This window comes from Antechinus flavipes, chromosome 6 (assembly GCF_016432865.1).
Source record: "Antechinus flavipes isolate AdamAnt ecotype Samford, QLD, Australia chromosome 6, AdamAnt_v2, whole genome shotgun sequence".
NCBI lineage: Eukaryota > Metazoa > Chordata > Mammalia > Dasyuromorphia > Dasyuridae > Antechinus > Antechinus flavipes.
This window is the reverse complement of record NC_067403.1, coordinates 80,943,422-80,959,685: the sequence shown is the minus strand read 5'-3', so window position 1 is coordinate 80,959,685 and position 16,264 is coordinate 80,943,422. Positions and strand designations below refer to the sequence as shown.

The window sequence follows — 16,264 nt, the reverse complement described above, 5'->3', positions numbered from 1 at the left end:
ACAAAAGAGGAAACTGAGGATAAAAGTACTTGTTTAGGCCAGACAACTAGGGCAAAGAATTTTAATTCATGTTGCCAGGCAATGGACCCATGGGAAATAAGTTCTTCCTTGTTTAAAAAAAAAAAAAATCATTTTTCTCAAGGATGTAAATCTGGAGAGAAAACGACCATTTCACATTCACTTAGCTCACTAAGAAGGGTAATGGGTCCAGCCTGGACAGAGTATCACAACAAAGCTTTAGGGTTGGGGAGGTTGTGCATTTCCCCAGTCTAGCTGGTTCCCAAAGGTAAAAAACCTGCGCTCTATCCCAGACAGCCCGAAGCCCACAGCCCTTTGTGCCCTGGGCCCCCTACTCACGGGAGGGCAGGAAGTGCAGAGGAGGGAGCACGGATTTCTTGTCTCCATCAGAGCTGCTGGTGCTGCTCCAGCTGCCCCAGCTGCCCCGGCTGGCCCGCACACTCCCGCAAGAGCTGCCACAGTCTGAGCTGGAATCTGAACAAAACTTGTCTCCACATTTCTTCTGAGGCCGCTGGTAATGACTCTCTGGAGGAAATAGGACAGAAGAGCATTTCAAGGTTTTCCCTAAGCTGCTCCCTACTGACTCCAAAGGACGGAAAATCTGGCTGCCCTTCCTGAATAGACTCTTGTTTCCCATAAGACTCAGTGCCCAGCCCTTAGGAAGCACTTGAAAGAAGTACAATTTGCTCTTGAGCTCTGATTCTCCTTTTACCCTCTCTTATATCCACTTCTGAGACTCCCCTCTCTACTTCTCAGGTACCTACAGCACTTCTTCCCTGGAACAGACCTTCTTAGATGCACAGAACAGACTTCAAAGCTGGGAGGGGCCCGGCCCTATAAGAGTCTCCCCTATTATACAGGTAAAGAAATTGAGAAAGGGAAGCCGTAACAGATGTTCCTCTCCTTACTCAGGATACAGCATACCTGTTTCTCCTGGGGCTGCAGAAGGTATTTTGGGTTCTGTTTTACAAATGTCCATGGTTCCACTCTGGGTGCACCAGCTCCTCAGAGGAGTAGTACCTCTCAGCTCGGACCTTTCAAATTCAGTGCACACATGCTTTGATTCATTCTGTTCAGAAGCCCTATGGCAGCCAAAAATATGTTATAATTGTCCTCATCACACATGCATCACTATTGCATAAAACAAAATTTATCATGCACTGCACAGATGATATACAACATAGAGCATAACATATACTATTATTATCACATATACAATGCCTGTTTTCTTTAAGTATACACAAAAATATATAGAGCTATAAATATGATATTCTAATATGCTTATACATTAAATGTTGACACATAAAATGTTAACAAGGAAATGCATACACATATTGTGGCATGTATAGATATATACATACACACCTATGTATAGGTATATTAACAAGGAAATGTGTATTGCATATATGTGCATGTGTGTGTGTGTGTGTGTGTGTGTAGCATGTGATATATATATAAACATACATGTGTCTTATCATTAGGTTTGTGAGAGACAGAGAGACAGAGACAGAAATAACAAAAAAAAAAAAAAAAAGACAGAGACAAGAAAGCAGAGAGACTGACTGCATCCCTAATGCTGAAGATGAGAATACTTGGAAGATGTGGGAAGAATTCTATCAAGGTGGGTCAGCTTTAGTTGAGTCATTACTTGGGAAAAAGAATCCCAATTTTTCTCACTATAAAGAATTCCTATGAGGATCAGAATGCAGAAATGCTTTGCAAACTGAAGCATTATACAAATATAAAGTATTATTCAACAGAGGTAAAAGAAACAAGAAATGGGATGTTTTTCATCTACTGCTTTTCTCCCCCTGACTTTTTTCTCTGTTCACCATTACCTCACCCCTACTACCACCACAAAAGCAGAAGATAAAGAGCCCAATTCCCCAGATACTACCTACTTCAACGTGTCATGACTACGTGATGGAGACAATTCCTGCACAGAATCACATTGCAACTCCTCAAGATCTTAGCTGACACAGATAGTAGTTGGATGGGTTGCTATGGTTGGATTTGTTTCAACTTAACTAAAAGCTGGTCTTTGGGACACATATAATGAATCCAAAACCTGAAGCCTTCAACAAGATTTTGGGCTCCAGAGGAAAAGTCTTGGAGAAAACAGGGTGTCCCTCCAGACATCCAGGAAGCATCAAGTAGAACCCCAGCAATGGCCAGACAATACATTCTCTTGACAATCTCCGTGGGATACATGTCCTTTAAAGCTCACATAATACATAGCCATAAACCAAAACAGAGTCATTTCTTCTCCCACGTCTGAGGCCTGCCAGGTTTCTACTTTTAAACCTAATCATGTAGCCATAATTTTTAACTGGTAAAACTACATTTTAATTCCTCTTTAAAATTTTTACTTCTTCCTCTATGATTATGTTGGAAAGTTTTTTAAAGGTACCTTAGAGTTGACTCTTATGAAATATAGAGTAGGTGGAGAGATTGAGTGGGAAAGAAGGAACCAGACCCACATCTCCTCTGGGACCCAGTTAAGAGAGCTGCCTGGAGTACAGGGTACTCAGGGTCATAGGGCCAGGTGGAGGTACCTAAGCCACTACTATTTGGGCCTTTCTACTGCTATGAAAAACTGAAACAAGAAAATGCAACCAGGATTTTTTCTTTTTTCTTATGGCAAACAAACCAATCTGTTCAAAATGCACTTAAGATGACAGTAATTACTTAATTCTACATCAGGCAAACTGTCTATGGGTAGGGAAAAATTTTGCACAAAATAGGATAGAGATAATTAAAGGTAAAATGCCTTCTTTTTCTTTTTTTAAAGAGAACCAAAGCCAGGAAAAATTAAAATATTTTTGTTGCTAAATAAGGATTTTTTTTAATTTTACATATATGTACACTATATAAAATTTTAAAACCCACATTCAAAACACATGATATACATATGTATTGTATACATATATATACACACATACATGCGTGTATCGTGTGTTTGGTCTAAAAAGCCACTGAAATTGGCAAGAAGTAAAATGTCAACCTTGGCTATTATTGTTTTCTGTAAATTTTAAACAAACTCCATAAAAAATGAACACCTGTAATCAAGGCTATTGACAATCCTGAGGATGCATTTTCACATTTGGAAGTGATTTTTTCCAAATGGAAGTTTATATTTTCAGGTAACTTAGAAATTTTTTTTTGAGGAGGTGAGGAACAAAACGAGGATATGCCTGTTCAGGGTTTGATTTCTGTTGTTGTTTTAAAGGGGGAGGACTACAGATTACATACCTTGCTGATGCAATAACACTTTTTTTCTTGTTTTTTCTAGATGTTCTAGTTTTATTCCAATTTAGATTTGGGAGATTTCCATCCCTCTTTTCTTGCGGTCTCTTCTTCCTATCTTCTTGCTACGAAGTAAAGAAAAGAGTCAGTGACATGGTGGAGATAAAGGCCAATGAATTTAAACAAACACTTCAGTGCTTAAATTTGATGCAGCAAGTGCCTGCCTCTGGATACACAACCTCTAGCTACTTTTCAAGCCCTCATTCCACCCTGATCCTAAAATTCAGGCCTTTTTTAAGCCCTGGAAACTTGGGTATAACTTTCTCCATCTCTGGTGTGTTTGCATTCCCCCTCTCTCCCCTCCTCTCTCAATCCCTGGAGAGAGAAGAAAACCTGGTCTATAAAAATTCTTAATGGGCTAAAAATGAGAAACATCTGCCAGATTTATGGTCAAGGTGCTGTTAAATTCTACCACAATAAATCCTCCTCCCCTCACCTGTTGGCTCGGTTCCTGCAATTCACATGAATTACTACTGAAGCACCACCAGCAATCACTTCACCCAGAGAACCCAGGGGGAATTTACTTTTTAAATTGGGAGGGGGAGTAGACTCTAAGTACAAAAATCAAGCCTCTTTTGTTAGAAAACTAAGAAGACTTACTACATTCCAAACCAAATGATGCTTTTAGGTAAACAGGGAAGGGACCTTCTTGAGGATTTTATAAATGTGATTAATCAACAAACTTTTCTAATTGTGGGGAAGGAATAAAATTTAAAGAAAAGACATGGTTCCTCTTCTCCTAGAGAATGTGTAGTTTTACAAGATAAAGCACAGTCAACTATCTATAATACTATATACAATACTATCTAATCTATATACTAATACTAATATACTATACTATACGATATCTATACTATATACAATACAAAATATGTGTCATAAATGCTATTATGTCCAAGACACTGGTCTGAGCACTAGAACTGTCCCCGTTCCGGAGACATAATGGCATATGAGGACCCGAGAAGTCAGACCCAGTTGAGTAACAACTGTGCGCTCCCAGCTCTCGTTTTCTCCTGTGCTTCTGAAGCTCTAAATTGGAAGGTTTGCAGCCTGCCGCCCTCCACTCTCCCATCACCTCTGGGAGGCAGGGGGCTCCTGCCCCCAAACCCAGCTCCCAGCCCTGTGTCCCTCCTGTGGCTCACGCCTGGCTGCCCCCATTCACTCCAAACTCAGAATCAGGAATCAGCGCAGGAAAAGGAAGATCCAGGCTCTGGGCACGGTCAGCTGCTGCCCCCTGCAGCCTGCTGAAGGAATGGCTCAGGGCCCAGGTCAGAGGTAAGAGAAAGCATCCTTATCAATCCCCCTGCCTTCTCAATGATGGAAAAGGTGGGAGGGACAGCCAAGAGAGGACCAGCAGGTATGAGACTCCAAATGAGCTTTGCAGGTTTAAATGGAGGCAGTGCCGTACAAAAGGAAAAGAATTATGGGTTCGGATCTCATCTCTGGTGCTTCCCCTGGGGACCTCAGGCAGATCACTTAAAGGACTTAGCCCTGATTCTCACCATTTGTGAGGGTATGGCTTACATGGCCTCCGAGGTCCCGGCTTCTAGTTCTAGATCAAGAATAGCCATCAACATAGTTTCACCTTTGGAAACACCCGTGGATCTAAGTGCAAGGTGGACACAGGCCAGTAATTCATATGAAAAAGATGGGAGGATTTTAGTGGATCACAAGCTCAATCTAAAACAGAAATCAAAAATACTAATGTGACCTTCACTGCATCAAGGGAAGCATCCTTTGCAGAATGAGGGTTGTCAGTTCCATCACCCTCTGCCCAAGTCATGCCCCATCTGGATTACCATGTCCAGTTCCCAGAAAAGCCAGAGAATGGACAAAGGACAGCCAGGAGGGTCAGAGGACTCAAAACTATGCCTTTTGAGAAGCCAGGGAAGGAACTCCCCCAGCTGTAAATCTATGATCCTATAATTATCCGAGTGAAAGGGAAAATTAAAAAAGGGAAATAACTGCCTTCACGTACTTAACAGAGACCACGAGGGGAAACTGTCAGATTTGTTTCGCTTGGCTCCACAAGGCAAAGCTAGACTTAAAAGTTAGGCTGATTTTGGTTTAATATAAAGAAGCATTTTCTAACCATTAGAAAAGCAAAAAGGCTGTCTGCTTTTCAGGATGAATTCCAATTTCTCATCGATGGATCTTTTAAAATTTTTATTCTGAACTTATGAAATAAAATAATCACAAAGTAGAATAGGAAAAAAAGGATTGCACAGAAAACAATAAACCTGTTATGTACAACTTGCTTTTCCTTTTAAATTTATAGAGTTACCATGTAACTTTCTTTTTTTCCCTTCCCCACAGACTTAGAGATGGCTACCATTAGATACAAATATGTATGTAAACATATGAGTGCATGTTTGTGTGTGTGTGTGTTTATATACATAGGAAGATCTAAACTATGCATATTTCTATTTATCTCTGGATGCAGGGGGCATCTTTCTTCCTAAGTCCTTTGTAGTTAATTTGGGTATTTATAATAGCCAAAATGACCTAGTCATTGAAAGTTGTTCTTAAAACAATACTGCATTTACTGTACACAATGTTCTCTTGGTTCTGTTCACTTTGTTCTTCAGTGAAAGTCTTAACAGGTAAGAATGACTATTTAGGATCTCAAAATGGTTTCCTGAATGTCAAGCATGGGTGGAATAACTCTTTTTAAGATCTTTGCCAATTTTTGTAATTTTTCTTGAATCTAGAGTTAATTTTATGACAAGTTTCAGGTGATCTTTCTATATGCCAAAGAAAAATATCTCTCACCTTTGGTCGTCTTCTTCTCATAACCTGCCAACAATTTCTATTCTCCAAAACTCAGCTCTGTTCTTCACTTTCTTAACATTCACTACTTCATAGAAATTCACTTGTTTTAATCACTTCAATTGTCACCAATAAAGAGGTGGTTTCTAAATCTAGAGTCATAATCTAAGCTATAGTTGTTAGTTCAACTGCTTATTGGATCCTGAAATCTGAATGTCTTTCCCTCATCCAAAACCATCAATACTACTTGTGTAACCTTAACCAAGTGACTAAGTCATTTCTCTCTCTGGACCTCAAGATCTTCCTCTAAAAATAAAAATGTGTGTGTGGTAAAAGACCACTAAAGTCCATTTGCCCCACAAATCAGCATTTTCCCCTCATTTTCCAACTTCTTCTCAGGCTCTATCAATTATATGCACATCAAGACTTGGTAAGCTATCTGTTTAGATGTATGTAAATAATATTTTTTAAGTGACTGCTTACTTTCACCACCTCTACAATCAATTGGTCCCGCCAATTCCTGTTGATTTTTTCTCAAAAATATTTCTCAGATCTTTCCCTTCCTTACCTGTCTCCCTGCCACAACTCTCATCAGGGCTCTCATCACTTTGCACCTACAACATTATAACAACGTCCCAATGTCCCCCCATCACCTCCTCTCTCTTCCAATCCATCCTGAACATATTCTTAAGATACTGCATGTGCCCTCTGTTTGTTATTTCCAATTTATTCTGTATATATCTTGCTTGTATATGTTGTTTCTCCCATCAGACTGAATTCCCTCAGTGAGGACTGGTTTTTTGCTCTTTTTGCATCAGTAAGGTATCTCCAGTACATAAAGGCTTTCTGATTTTAAGAATGGCTCAAAACTTTTTACTGGACTCATAAGAAAAAAAAGTCTATATTCCTTTGTCTGGCAACCAAGGCCCTGTACTACCTGGTTCCATCTAACTTCCCCCATCTTACCTTTTACTGCTTTGCTCAGGTTCCTTCCTTTACCATTCTCCAGCAAGTCATTTAATGTTTCCATACCATATTAATAATGTCACCATCATCAACATAACTGTTCCCATTTCCCTAGTTAGTTCCAAAAGTTAACAAAGTTCTTTCCTGACAAGTATGTGAGGCAGACAGGACCCCAGGTTATCCCTTCCCCCGTTTTACAAATGGGGAAACTGTGGCCCATTGAAGCTAACTGACTTTATTACTAATGCAGAACTAATGTCACTGCAGATTCAAATCTAGGTCGACTGACCCTTTCCCTTCCAATCTCCAAATTTGGTTATTCTAGCTCAGGTGACTCCAGTAAGTGATCTCTACTCATCCCAACACACATAGATTTTTCCCTCTATGGTGTTCCATGATTAATGCCTATCTGCCCCAATCAGAATGCCACCTAATCAGACACTAGCTTGCATGAGCCCCTTAAATGTCTCACATAAGCATTCCCCAATGAACCAGCAAGTCCCATGAGGTCAGGTCCCCCTCTCCCACCAAAAGCACACCACATGGCACGTCCTTACCATATGAAGAAAAACACAAGGTTTCTCTTGTGAATTTAAGCAGAACAAAGAAGATCAGAGCTTTGGAAAAGCTCTCTGCAAATCCTGGAAGTTAATACACAGATGCGTGCATTTCTTCTTAAAGCTACAGGGACCAAGTCTGTATTGACCCTTAACTTTTTACAAATCAAACTGAAAATGCTTTTGAAGAAAGAAAAGCTGAATACAGACCTCGACTGAAGAAGGGATGTCCTGTTTGCCACAACCTGTGTCTTCTTTAGGTGTTTTGTGAATCTTCTTTTCTGAGGAAGGTTTTGCATCAACCTGTTTTTTCAAAGTTTCACAACTTTCTACTTCATTCTTAATAGCCATTTGCTGGTTATTCCCTTAAATAAATAAAAAACGGTTCAACATTTGAGTAATCAGTTCAAGTCAATTCCCAGGAGTGAGTTAGTTTTCTCCTGATCATATTACTTGAAGCCTACATCTGTATCTTCCTGATTTTACATGATGATGATAGCTGGACTATTCTTAGTTTAATAGTATGGAAGAGAAAAAATTTGAAAGCACTAAATAATTTTTTAAAACTATCTGATGTTGGGAAAATAACTGGAAAAATGATCAATGAAATAATGAACCCATATATAGAGCAAGCATATATAAAAGACAACTATTTGATAAACCTACATTTAAATATTAAGGAAATGGATAGACATTAAGTAAAAACTTCCATTGCTATGTGAGAAAAAAATGGAGTTGGATCCAATCTTCACATCCCATATGACAGCAGACTGTCTAAACCAAAGTAGTTTTTTAAAAGGAATATGTAGAACATTTTTTTAAACAGAAGAATTCACTGAAGACAAAAATCAATGAGATTCATTCTGCATAGTAAAAGGATTTTTAGCAGCAAAAACAATCTTAAAAATCAAAAGCAAAGCTACAGATGGGGTAAATATTTGTAATAAATATGTCAGTTAAAAGTCTGATATCTAGAATTGACATAAACTAATGCAAATATACAAAAACTAACAAACATTTCTCAAGTGGAACAAGAATTAAAGGAAACAGACAATTTACAAAGAAGAAAACAAATCTATGTGCTGGTCAGTATATGAGAATATAATAATTGCCAAGTAATCAGAGCATTGCAAATCAACAGCTATGTAAGATACCATATTACCTGTACTAGGTTAATAAAAAAAACAAAATCTAATAAAAGCCATTATTGGCTGTGGGGAAACAAACATTCTTGATAAACTATTGGCTAGGCTGAAGCCTAAGCCAGAAAAAAATCATGAAAGACATTATACAGATGGAGTTATAAAACTGATCTCAACTTTTGAAACAGTAATTACCTTTACTAGCATTTACTCCCCAAAATAACATGGAAATGGGGGGGGAAGTCTATTTATTTAAAAAATAATAATCTTTTAAACAGGAAAAAAATTTAAAGACACCCACCGCTGGAGAATGGCTAAGTAAATTATGTTCTATTAACTGAATACTCTTAAGGCTATACAAATGATAATTAATACTGGAATGAGATGACACTTAACAAAATTAACAGAACCAGATCCACATACAAACTAACTAGCATAATATAAGAAAAGAAAGGAGGACAGGAGAAAAAAAAAAGAAGACAACAATTAACGAAAATAATTCTATTTGCTCTTCATTTGTTTCGTTTTACACTGTCTAGGGATTATGGGCAATTTTCGTCCCTTGTTTTATAGATTTATGTGCTTGTTTTCTATATTAAGAACATTTTTTTAAAGACTCGTAAGAGAAAAAGGCTAAGTATTTTGTAACTGATCCATAAGAAAGTGAGGGGTTAAAGTCAAGGGAGAGGGAATGCCTTATCACAGAATACTAGAATTATATCAACCTTGAGCAAGTATAGCCAATGTTTCAGCATTGGATCAACAGGTGATAATATTGATTAGAAAGTACTTATTCTGCCTCACAACCTGAGCAAATGTGTTCTGTAAATTCTGAATCACTATACAAGTAGAAGCTGCTATTTTCTCTGTGCCCTGCTACTGCTGGGTCATGAAATATAACAGAATATGTTGTGAGAAGGACAAGAAATACAACCTGGATATAGTTTCAATTTTATTTCTTTTCAAAATGCTTTATTTCTCAGAATCTGGAAGCTGCATTACTTTAAAAAAACTGGTTCTTTCTTACATAAATTAATAAATGTCTTATAATATTTATAATCCTTTTCATCTGATGCCTTATACTCCTAACCAAGATTCAGCACCAAGAAAAGAATTCTGTTGAACTTGCTCGTTTTTTTCCTAAATTGAGAAAAGCCATTTAAAAGCCATAACAATTAAAAACCTCAAGTAAACTATAAAAAGGAAATAATGGCATACTGGGAATGCCTCCTATTAGAATCCACAATCACTAGATTTTTTTTTTTTTACCTTGTTACTTTTTTACTCTAGTCTAGTAGCTCTGCAGCTAGTCTGGTTACCTTAAATACTGATCTGGAACTGAGTTTTTTCACCTATAAAATGAAGGAACTGGAGAAGATCAGGATTTCCTAATCTTTTTTTAGTGTCAATCACCCCTCTGACAGTCTAGTATGGTCAGTAGATCCTTCTCAGAATAATGTTTCTAAATGTACAAAATAAAATACAAAGATTAAAAAGAAAAACAATTATATTGAAATAAAGACATAGTTTTTTGGTCATCCAAGTTTATGGACCCCCTAAATCTAAGAACCTTTGGAATCCTGAATTAGACTAAGCTGTAAGTACTCTAAAAAATTTTTATTCAGTTAATCCAATGGAATATATAGGAAGTAATATCCTAAACACTTAAAAGAGAAATACTTCAAATCAACTAAATATCCTGATTATTAAAAATTTCAGAAAAATAATAGAAAATTCTGTTATTCTAAGAAATAAGACGCAAATAGCACAAATTACTTAAAATGTATTCAGGTTTGCATGTTTAAGCCTAGTATGAGGATAGTAAACATTTTTTGTTTTGGAAGGAAAGTCTTTCCTCAAAAGATATTATGAATTTTATCTTTTCTGTCTAAAAGTCATGTAGTATACGTATAGCTATAAAAGGTTCCCCCCTTTCATTCTTGGAGATGAGAAGGAAAATAAATGAGTAATTGCTTCATTGTCTCTGGAATTCAACAGCAGCAGGCTCACTATACACACTTAGAACAGTGCTTTCTGAATTTAACTTGAAGACATGTCTCCTTCAACACTCCCAAATAGGACTATGGCATCAAAAACTGGAAGTGACTCTTAGGAGATAATCTAGTTCAATCGGGAGCTCATTCTACAGCTGAGTAAACAAATTTAGAGTAAACTCGGGTCAAAGTTCACTGGGCTATCATTTTCCACTGTCTTTGTCAGAGATTTTAAAGTCTTGTCCAAAAAAAAAAAAAAAAAAAATCCAATCACATGTATAGGACTCTGAAGCCTCATCTTACATGGGCCTCAAGGGTCCAAAGGTAGTCCCAAAGGCAAAGATTTTATTTATAAAACTTACCCTTGAAAATCCCTTAAGTTACTTATAAAGTACAGCACATTTATATATGTATATATCATATGTACTTGTAATAGTTTATGTTCATAAAATATACATACCCATATGTGTACATGTGTACACAAAATAAAATGTTATTCAGTTAGGCTTAAGTTTTCATGACACCACATGGGGTTTTCTTAGAAAGATATTTGGAGGTTTTGCCATTTCCTTCTCTATACCCTTAGGTAAACAGAGATTAAGTGACTTGCCCAGAGTAACCCAGAGAGTGAATGTCTGAGACCAAATTTAAACTCAGCACTGTAGGCCCTCAGTACTGTAGCACTGAGCCACACAGCCACCTCCTAGAATGTATGTGTGTGTGTGTGTGTATTATATATAATATAAAAATACATACATATTATATAGACATATCTTTTGTTTACCATATACAATACATACATAGGTACATGTATCTGTAGACACAACCCTATGTATATATGTATTTATGTAGCTATATATACAATCATATTGCGTATACATATGCAAACACACATATATACACCTACATACATACATACACATATGAATATATATAAATTAGGAAAGGGGTTGGGGGTCTCCTGGACTGAATAAGTTATGAGAACTACTGAATGTAAATTTTAATTTTCATAATATCCAGCAAAAACAATCTACAATCTAGATCATGAAAGAAGCAAGAACCAGGACTTCCACTCAACTAGAAGAGAATGAAAATACGTGAATCCTTAGCTGGTAGGAATATGGCTGAAAAACGGAAGGTAGAAAGACTCAAAGCAGCTTCCCTTAGGGATCTCACTAATATCGTTTTTTTTTTTTGTTTTTTTTTTTTTTTTTTCCTACCTGCTGCCTGAGGCAAGGAAGGAATTGGAAGAGTCAAAGGAAATCAGGAAAGATACTTTCCATTTGAACAGCACCAATTCTATTCTCTTTCTAATGCATTTTCCATGGCAGTCAAAGGACTTTTCTAAAGTTTAACCCCTCCGTATTACTCCTTTACTTCATAAATTCTATAATCAGATTAGACTAATATTTTTGAAGCTCTATTCTTGTCATGTAGAATCCTTCAAGCAATGATTTTTGCCATTGATTATATCTGTAGGAAAGGAATTATTCCTTGTTTGAGGGAAGCTTCCATCTGTAGTTTTACTTTTGTCACCTCTGTATGCCATAGGATGATTTCTCACTTCTGACCCTAAACACAATGATAGTAAGACAACACATCCACTTTCTGAGGAGTACTTGTGGTTTTGTAGGCTAGTGGGGCATCTGCCTGAGTGCTTTAGGCCCAGAACTCCCTGGTGGCAGGGGCAACGACTTGACTAGGCCTTCTGGCTCTCACCTCTCACCATCTACTATGTTATTTTGGACAAGTAATGCCCCCCCCCTTTTTATACCTTATAAAATGAGGTTGGACAAGAGGGAGTCAGCCTCTGGTTCTCTGGATGTATGAGTATTTGAATGTCTCAAATTCTAGGTCATAAGATGAAGCAGTTAGTTACTTCTGGAAAACACACTTAAAAGACTATCAATTCTTCTTAACTATAAGGAACAAGTGATCAGACTCTGCTCTATGAATGGAACCTGGTTCAATTGTGTTGAGGCTATCACTGGTATTGTAGTTAAGTCAGTGAGCAAAGCAAGAATCTCAATTAGTCCAAGTTATGCAAGAAAATCCTTTAATTCTTCCTTAAAATATGACTCCTTTTCAAACATAAAATTTCCAATTTAATTAATGTTCACTACTTGACCTGGATGGAAAACAATTAAAAGCAAAGCAAGAAACAAAAGAAAAAAATTTAAATCCCTGAACCAAAAAATGAGAGAGCAATAGAGGAAGGAAGGAAGAGGAGGGGAAAGAAGGAGAGAGGGAGGGAGGGAAGGAGGAAGGGAGGGAAAGAGAAAAAAGGGAAGGAAGAGGAAGGAAGGGAGAGAAGAAAAGGAAGGAACGAGGGAAGGAGGGAGGTAATTGTGAAAAGCATAAAGCAAAGGACACAAAATAGGTAACACAAAAAAGGAAGTGAGAAATTTCTCATGCCATATAGAGGTGACAAAAATAAAACTACATACAGATGGACACTTCCCTCAAACAAGGTACAATTTCTTCCCTACAGATATAATTGATGGGAAAAATCATTGCTTGAAGGATTCTTCATGCCAAGAATATAACTTCTAAAGTATTAGTCCTCAAAGTTTCTTAAGATGAAGGAATCCAAATTTAATATTCAGGACTAGGCCACTTCCAAAAAAATAAGGAGAAGTGAACCGCAGAACCTTGGAAAATCAGCAATGCCTTCTGGTGCCAAGAATCAGTACAGAACAGAAATTGAAGTGAAAGGTTTATTCTTTCTTTTTTAAGTTAATTTTTGTTGCTGAATTTTTTAAGCCATTCCTATTTACAAAAACAAAAACATTCTGCACAGTTCAGAATTATTGGATGGGGCTGTCCAAACTTGAAGAAAAAAAGGCTAGCTGAATATCCTTGCTTGGAATGTAAGCTACTTGAAGGTAGCATCTCCTGCAGTCTGCATCTTGCATGTAGCAAATATCTTAGATATGCTTGGGTTTTTAAACTAGTAGTTCAAAAGAAAACTCTTAAGCTTTCACTTACTGACAAAAATGAATATATCTTACCTATAAAATCAAATTGTGATCTATAGGAAGAACAAATAATTAAACTTTCATCATCAGACCTTCATTTATATTTAGTGACATAAACCTTCATTTATGTCAGTGGAACACTTAAGTAAATGAAAATATGGTTTTCCAAGTTCCAGAAATAGTTTTGCATTTTTGGAGGCATATAAGCTCAGGCAGTACTGTAAGGTTAGGACATCAGGTAGAAGAGCATTATCTTTGAATATTTTTAATTTAAACAGAAGTCTGATTCATTCATTTTTTCTTTTCAACGGGTGTTTTTGTCCACATATGGAATAGTACACATATACCCTATTATAATTTAAAGTCTTACTTTGTTTCAAAACTATTTTAAATCATAATGATGTTGATGATACTAATATATTAAGTAAGATTGTTATGTATACAAAAGATTTACATAATATCCACAATCTTCGTTCCCATCTATCAACACACTACTCCTAGGATGGGAGGGCTGGTTCAGTAATTTTAGCTGTCTAATGGCTTTTTGGAGGCTGGAGATGACAACCAGGCATAAGTGTGAGAAAAAAAATGGGACCTCGAAGAATCTGTCAACAGGTTTCAGGGTTGGAGTGAATTTTGATATATGATTCACTAGTTTGTGGTTAGAGAGCCTGAAGCAATCTCAGAGGAGAAATGTCAGGATTTGGACTCTGTGACTGTCTTCAAAAAATATTCTGTGTTTCTCAGCAACAACCAACAATGAAAAATGGAACCAGAGCCTTCATTACACATTCTGAACAATTCTCTTCTCACTTAATGAGAAAGTTATGCTAGGTGAAAAAAAAAAATAGCCTCCAAATGCTTAAGGGCACAAGGCTTGGAAAGGAGGTTCTAACCAGTAGAGGAAGACAATAGTCCTTCCTTGGAGGTAACAGGCCCAGTGTTTTTATTTTCTCCCAAAGGAAATAAATACCTAGACATAGACTTATTTTCACAATATATTTGGGTACTTTGGGAAGGTCAATTCAAATGAAGGAATGGAACAATGGATTAGCTGAAAAAGATAAAAAATAAGGCAGTTAGTGTCCACTGACTGAGGGAATGACTAAATAAATTATAGTACACAAATGTAATGAACAAATCTACTCTGTGAGATAAGAAAATATAAAGAATTCAAAAATGTAGGAACATTTATTTATATGAAATGATACATGGGAGAGGGGGAGGGAAAAGGAAAGAGAAGGAAGGAAAAGGGAAGAGAAGGAGGGGAAAGAGAAGAGAGGGAAGGAAAAGGGAAGAGAAGGAGGGAAAAAGGAACAGGGACCTGACAGTCACAGAATACATGTACAACAGGAAAGAGAAAGGAAGATATCTGCACAGTATTTGTGATAATCACATCTCCAATGGCCCAGGTCCCACTTAAAGAGCACTAGTTGCTCTGATCCAGAAACGTACCTGGTAAATGGGAAAATTTTCATAACTACTATAGTTCTATAAAATGGATGGCTTTATCAGTAATGATTTCTCACAGTAGGAAATTTCTCAAGCAGAGGCTGGATTATATGTCAGGAATGGTGTTAAGAAAAGACATTTCTGGTCAGGCAAAAACTGAACTTGATCTCTAGAGATCTTTCCAACTAGGAAACGTTTAGAATATGTGAAGGGAGTACTGCAGTTATTCTCATAAAAAGGAACTAATGCTCCCTGATTCTTATTTATACTCATGCTAATAAAGATCTCTTCCTGAGACTTTTTCTGCCCCTCTGCCTATGTGCCAGCAAGCTCTCTCTGTCTCTGTCTCTGTCTCTCTTCTTTTTATGTCTGAAGCAAGTCTCCTTAAATAAGACTGTAAAATTACTGGAAGGTAAATTTTTTTTAATTTCTTTTGCATTTCTTTCATCCAGTACCATGTGACTAGTAGAGTTTTTAATTGGTACTGGAAGAATGAACCAACCTAGAAGAAATCTGTTGCAGACTTGCAGTGTCAGAAAACACAAGACTGTAAATCGGTACCTTTGTTTGTGACATGTCTGAAGTGGGCAGAGCCAAGGCCCTTTCATCAATTTCTCTGCTGTTTTAGAAACCAGTTTTACATCCCTTACCAGGCTTCTGATGAGAGAAGAGGAAAGGGAGAAAGAGAAGGGAGACAAAGAAGGAAAAGGGGGCAAGGAGAGGGAGAAGGAGCACAAGTCCAGGGGAATGCTTCATCTACAAGAGTCAATCCCACTAAAAATTTAACAAGAAATATACAAATAATCTGCCCTGGAAACAAAACAACACGATGGGGACCAAAACCATGAAGCTGATTAGATTTCCACCTCTAGTTACTTCACAGCTGCTTAGCCAAATCATGCGGCAAGCCTGACTCAGACTCTGGCACAAAGCACCAGGTACGGCCACCCCGTGGGACGCAGGGCTTGGCAGGGCAACGCAGAGCCACCCTCGAGACTCCCGCCTTCAAAGGAAGGGTTACCCTGATAGGAAAAGGCACACAATGCCACAGCCAAGCTCACGGGGACATCCGAAGCCACATC

At 37.4% G+C, this 16,264-nt stretch overlaps 1 protein-coding gene across 2 annotated transcripts in view; it reads right to left on the bottom strand.

The window, feature by feature from the left end:
* TMEM131L (transmembrane 131 like) overlaps positions 1 to 16,264 on the bottom strand; it is a 149,966-nt gene that overhangs the window by 14,683 nt on the left and 119,019 nt on the right. For both annotated transcript variants that reach the window (XM_051966447.1, XM_051966448.1), the window contains exons 26-29: positions 7,827 to 7,981; positions 3,271 to 3,389; positions 943 to 1,100; positions 358 to 543 (exon numbers count right to left, since the gene is read on the bottom strand). In XM_051966447.1, the coding sequence (XP_051822407.1) occupies positions 358 to 543; positions 943 to 1,100; positions 3,271 to 3,389; positions 7,827 to 7,981 (618 nt within the window). The remainder of the gene's footprint in view (positions 1 to 357; positions 544 to 942; positions 1,101 to 3,270; positions 3,390 to 7,826; positions 7,982 to 16,264) is intronic.